The 6,307-nt window shown below is 35.3% G+C and overlaps 1 protein-coding gene across 1 annotated transcript; it reads right to left on the bottom strand.

Moving 5' to 3' along the window:
- On the bottom strand, positions 1-3,188 carry LOC126979925 (probable RNA polymerase II nuclear localization protein SLC7A6OS). The gene is made up of 4 exons (XM_050829520.1): positions 2,915-3,188; positions 2,550-2,830; positions 1,402-1,589; positions 1-621 (listed from the first exon to the last, which is right to left on the bottom strand). The coding sequence occupies exons 1-4, from the start codon at positions 3,056-3,058 to the stop codon at positions 317-319; spliced, it is 918 nt and encodes a 305-aa protein (XP_050685477.1). The 5' UTR covers positions 3,059-3,188; the 3' UTR covers positions 1-316.
- Positions 3,189-6,307: the final 3,119 nt, after the last annotated feature.

The following is a 6,307-nucleotide window of genomic DNA, read 5'->3' as shown; positions in this document are numbered from 1 at the left end:
TGATGTTTTAAATTTTATTGTTTATATATTTTCTTTTTTAAACACTCCATTCATAATAAATAGATACAAGATGGCTTTATCTGTTTATATGTATGTATGTTTGAATATAAAAAGCACATTCAATTAAGAATTTAAAAAATTGCGAAAATATTTTCTAATCTTATACATTATTGAAGGCACATATTATTTAGAAATAATACATTGATATGAAAATTTTGAACTGGCAAAGGTCTTAAAATTTTGAAATGTAGGTACTTTGAAAATATAATATTTAGAGCTCTTTAAAGATAATCCCACCTAATGCTACATAACTATCTCAGTCTGGATTATATACTTCATCAACTGTACCATATTGTTCACAGAACTGCTTGGAGTCCTCCTCTTGCCCATAATAAAACCCATCATCACTGTCATCTTTGTACCCATCGACAGATTCCTCATCTAAATCCTTCATTGCTCTAGAATGTACCAAATTTTTTTCATCCATTACATCAGATTCCTCCGCAATAACTCTAGCTTTATACTTTGCATATGCAGCACCATACAGTTTCACATCTTCCTGTGATATATCTGGTGGACAATCATATATCTTATCTTCCCCATCATCACTTGATAGATCATCTGAAAAATGTTATGTTAGTCAATAGATACATGCATACACATACAGCCTAAAGTACACATATTATTTATATACATTAGCTAACAATAACTTTGACAGAATAGAAATGATTTAAGTTTCCACGAGGCTCATGTGAGGTTTTGGCGAGACAACACATCCTGACGATGCCTCGTGTAGAGGCGAAACACGTGTCGAATTGTTTTAAAAACAAATATTGGAGCGAATTAACACTAAAGAAAACTTAAATCATTTGTATAATTATGGATTTCCGCAAAGTAACGCGTAATTCAATAATTTTTTTTTTTCATGTAATATATATTGTATGAAAAAAAAATACATATTATAAACATACATAAATACATTTAAACATCCATGACTCGGAAACAAACATCCATATTCATCATATAAATGCTTGCACCTATTCGGGATTCGAACCTGGGACCTCTAGCTTAGTAGGCAGGATCGCTAACCACTCGGCTATACAGGTCGTCAATATATATATATATACTTATTAAAACATCTCAACTCTCATAGGCAATAACACCCTTGTAGGCGTTTGAGACTTTCGGGGGGCAGTAGAAGACCCAGAGAAAATTAGGGGGCATTATGGCGCAGATGGGGCATGGGTAGATAAAAAAATATAGTCTAAAAAGGCAAAAAAATACTCTAGAAAAAAACATATTTTCAAAGTGAGCAAAATAAGCTTGAGAAACTATGTATTAAAAATATAATGACTACTCTTCCCCTTAATATTATTAATTTAATGATAAAATTTAATTTACCTAAGTCACACCTATTCATAGCAGCCACCATATCATTCTCATCTATACTGCTTTTTTCTGAATCGGGATAGTCATTCCTCCAATTGTTTTCATCATTTGAGTCATCATCATCATCTGCTTCATCAGATGACTGCTGCCCATTCTCTTTTTTTGTGCCCATTATAAGATCTGATTCACAGTGTTCAATACTGGAATATTTTTTGAATTTTAGATAAATTAAACAATCATATTATGACATTTTACATATTATGCATAGGAATATATTGTTTCTTAATCATAAAAAAAAAGATGATTGAAAATAATGATTTACTTTGGTTCAAGAAAATTTATTGAAGTAGGTGTTACTTTGCGGAAATCCATAATTATACAAATGATTTGAGTTTTCTTTAGTGTTAATTCCGCCAATATTTTTCACTAGACAAATTGACATGTATTTCGCCTCTACACGAGGCATCATCAGGATGTGTTGTCTCACCAAAATCTGGCGCGAGACTGCTAGTTCAAGAGGCACTTCTAAGTTTTAAAAACAGCTCCATGATGTTAAAATTTCTGCATTTATAAATAATAAGGCCCAGACTCATGTAAGTCAGCCTTTGTCTATCCAATCACAAAAATAGGTGATAGCTCAGATCTGGCTAATTAGCCTCTGGGCTCCACAAATTCATAGAGAGCATTATTAACCACCAGTTTTTGATAGTGCTTTCACAATGGATTAATGACTAAGAATTTTCTGGTATATCTACACATTGCCATTTACTTTACTCAATTCTTGTTATGGGTTGTAAGTAAAACCTTTCCTACTAGGAACTAAACTAAAAAAAACTTTCGTAAAAGGTGGGCAACACTATGGTGTTGGCTGCACATAATAACATGCCTGGCTAGGCAGTTCTGGTGGGTAACAACCCAAACCTTCAATAATATATATATATATATATAAGTGTAGAAGTTATGTCACTAAATTGAAATATTTAAATATACAGTAGATCCAGTTATGATCATAAAATGAAATAGACTGGATAATTGACCCTCTACTGTTTATGGATATGCCTACAATTATCATTGATCCACCCAAGAATCCTGTAAAAACTACCTATCAAAAACATTGAAGAATTATTTGAGAATTGTTTATTTTTCAAAAGAGCACACACCTTATAAGATCATCAAGCATGTTTATATCAAACTCTTCAACTGCTGAAGTATACAAATCATAAGTAAACATAATCTCTTCCATTTCAAGCCCAGTTGGATGTACATCTACCAAATGGAAGTCATCCTCAAGACCTCTGCTAGAGTTTACTACTTCGTAACGCTTCTGTACTGATATCTCCTTCTTTTTTTTACGTGCTTTGTTAAGGACATCTTTAACATTCAGATTTTGCTTTAATTTGATATCATTTTTGGGTAGTATGTTTTTCACACATACATTCTCCTGGAATTACAAATTACGATGGAAATCACTAAAATTTTCTGGTGTAACTTCGATGTAGGTAAATTGATAAATTTATATACCTACCTGACTATCTACAGTCCCTCTAAATACAAAAAGTGACGGAGATATTTCTTCGGTGTCTACTTTCTTTCGTTTGCAGAGAAGAATTAATGCATCTTGAGGGTTATCTTCAAGTCTTCGTTTGACTCGTAAAACTGTAGACGACATTATGGTAGTGAGCACAAATTATATTTATACTGATTATTTGCTGATTATAAATTAAATAAATGATTAATGAATAGTCTTGACTCTTCAATGCTCAACTTGTAATGTTTGCTATTTTCATCATTTCATGTGCTCTATTCGAAATTTGTTGTATTTGTTGTTTTTTTTTTTGGTTTAATTTGTCAAATGTCATGAATTGACAATCGAAACCATAGACTTTTTTTTTTGGTTCTGTTCGTCCATCTGGATAGGCAAAGGAGTTAAAAGCCCATACAGCCAATGAAACCATAGACTTTTTTTTTTGGTTCTGTTCGTCCATCTGGACCGGCAAAGGAGTCAAAAGCCCATACAGCCATGAAACCATAGACTATACAATTTAATATCATTATTTTAGGATTGACACAATGTATATCACAGAGTACCTTTGTATATACTAATATATATACAGGGTCTCCTAAAGTTATGGGGCATCTTCATGCCAAGTACCGAAAATATCAAAGATAGGCTATTTTACTGAAAGAAGACTTTATGTTATTTTTAAAAGTTAGTGCTTCTGCATTCAAAGATTTTCTAAAAATTATTTGCCACGTCTGGGAATCGAACCGACTGAAATGTAAAAAAAACACCCCTACTTTTATAATGCCAATCGAAAGAATGGCCAAAAACTAATAACTCTTCTTATGTAACATAGTATTTTAAAAGAAAGGAACAACGTAAGATGAATGTTTTCCTACTTGGATCCCCGGACCTTACACCATTAGATTTCTTCTTGTGGGGATATGTGAAAGATATGCTATACAAAAAACGATACAAGAACGTGGCCGAGTTACAAACAGAATTATGCCATATCATATCGTGTATTCACCATAAAATCTATCTTTGAGTTAAAGTCTCCCAGTATAAGCAGAAGTTCTCTTTTGGGTATCTGAGATATAGCCGATTCCAGTTTTGTATAAAATTCTCCAGATCTTCTTCACTCGCAGTGCTAGTAGGAGCATAGGTGTCCATTGTGAAATGATCATTTCCTTTCCAGTGGGTTTCACCCAGACAAGAATGTCAAGCTTTCCATGTTGGAGTAATCCGCGCACGTTCCAAGTACCTATCGTTTGGATGTGGCACAACTTTACTGAGTTTCCAGTAGTCCATTTTCCATGTGTTGCCTGGTTTCCTACATCCACATGGCCGGTAGCCCATTTCCCACTGACTGCCCCGGACGCAGCACGGCACCGGTTGCTAAGCGGGTCGCATGGCCACTTATTTATTGTTCTTTACTTGTACTGACATGACTACTTTCATGGGAAAATAATGCAGTGGCTTCCGGTTGCCTTCTGCATCAGGCATTTCAGAAGTTATTTAAACTCCGAGGCCGCTGTCACCTCTTCTGACCGATTGGCTGATCAGGCCCGTTGTGGTTTGAAATCAGAGTTTTCCTTCTCCTAGACGAGCTGCCTACCATGGCTGACGAGGCCCATCTCCCCGAACCGTGGTGCTTATATTAAAGGGGCACCTCCAACTCGCCACTGTCATCTACCACTTATGAGATTGCGCGCCATTTGTTGGGGTACACCCAGCCACTGGCTCCCCGACGCCTCTAAGATAGACCCCTCCGATGACCGCGACAGCTTATTGGTTATTCGCTAACCTCCATATCTGAAGGCCGTTCGTTATCCGCAACCTGCGATGCGTGTGGTGGCAATGAGCTCTGCCACTGGAATGATAATCTCCCCAGAACCACACATATAAATAATCTATTCTTCAGCTGCTCTTCAATCCATTTTTAGAGATTGAGCGTTTGGAGATTAAATAAAACAACTGCTTGAGTAGTATGAAGACTGTGAGGAATATGTGGAAGATGATTTATTTTACTTCAGTTACGTGATATATATAAAAAATCCTTAAAACCAATTACAATTTTTACTTAAAAAATATTTACAAGTTTAGAAAATACACACCAATACTAAAGCTTACATTTTGACCAATAGTTAAACGTTTCATTGAATAAGAATTGAGAATAATATTATGTGTTCTATCTCGCTCTAAAACTAATGATATCGCAGTAAACCAGCCAGCGAGCGCGCGCTTGTGTAAACTCGCGTCGAACCTCGATCATCCGATTTCAATGAGCATTGAACACCTACTCTGTCGCTCATTGATTAAAATTGAATGAATAGTGATCGACGCCGCGACGCTTCAGTCGAGTACGCTTGGCCTTGCTGTGAGGTTGTGCAACGTGGAGCATATGACTGATCACGTGAGTATATCTGCGGTCTTCGAGAGAACGTGACGATGCTTGTACTTCGATTAGAAGACTACTGGTGATCTGTATGATTCTATGACTTGATGTACAGCATTATGAAATGGTTCTTATAAAAGCTATTACGGTATATAAAATAAAATGTTCTTTTCAGAACGAATCTTTCGGCATACGCTTATTACAGTTAATATACACGATTATATTTCTACGATCTATAATGCTACGAAGGTATTACGTTACAAGTTAGATATTAGACATTTGTATTAATTGATATTATTGGTTGTAGGCACACATATACAGCTACACATTCTTCTTCGTACAATTTTACACACCCTGAAATTCGCCGTCCAACTTCCTGCTGTAGGTTTTGATCCACTGCAGAAATTCTCTGCTCGTTTTCGATATAAATTTAAGGCATCGAAACGCCTTAAACGTAGGCAATTCAGATTTTCGCCATTTCATATATATTAATTGTTAAACATGGAAACGATTCTGGTAACTTTATGTAATACCTATGGAAGAACAAAGCAAATTATTCAATTCATGTACTTTGTGCCATGTTTACTATACGGGTGTCAAAAATTGTATTGGCTATCAGCATGTATATTTGTTTCAGGTATTTTAATAAAATAAAACTTTGTTTAACCTTGGCACCAATTATTACCGATAATCTTAGAAATCAAATACTCAAAGCGTGGTAGTGTACTTTAGCGTGACACTGGCAAAATGGTGTCTTCCACTGAAGCCGCGGTAGGAAGAATATAAAAATAAGAATAAAAAAATTGGATAAAACCCTTTAGTAGTAACACAATTTCTATAAATATTTTTGCATTGATACAACAATATTGGTAACTTCGGGCGAGCTTCAAATATCGTTGACGCATGGCACCGATCCAGTTAACTATAGAGTCTTATCATTTCCCTTGAATGTTAACTACTCGTAAATCACAGGGCTCTTGTGGCTACCCTTCTTGGCTCATAACTACTTGAGTCAAGTA

Source organism: Leptidea sinapis, chromosome 4 (genome assembly GCF_905404315.1).
Source record: "Leptidea sinapis chromosome 4, ilLepSina1.1, whole genome shotgun sequence".
NCBI lineage: Eukaryota > Metazoa > Arthropoda > Insecta > Lepidoptera > Pieridae > Leptidea > Leptidea sinapis.
This window is presented reverse-complemented; position numbering and strand designations above follow the sequence as displayed.

What these genes read in the sequence shown, in the direction of transcription:
- LOC126979925 (XM_050829520.1), bottom strand. Translation starts at nt 3,058, where the DNA reads ATGTCGTCTACAGTTTTACGAGTCAAACGAAGACTTGAAGATAACCCT. An exon ending in ATGCTTGATGATCTTATAAG is followed by an intron (nt 1,590 to 2,549) that starts GTGTGTGCTCTT and finishes AAAATATTCCAG; the next exon opens with TATTGAACACTGTGAATCAG. An exon ending in TATGAATAGGTGTGACTTAG is followed by an intron (nt 622 to 1,401) that starts GTAAATTAAATT and finishes AACATTTTTCAG; the next exon opens with ATGATCTATCAAGTGATGAT.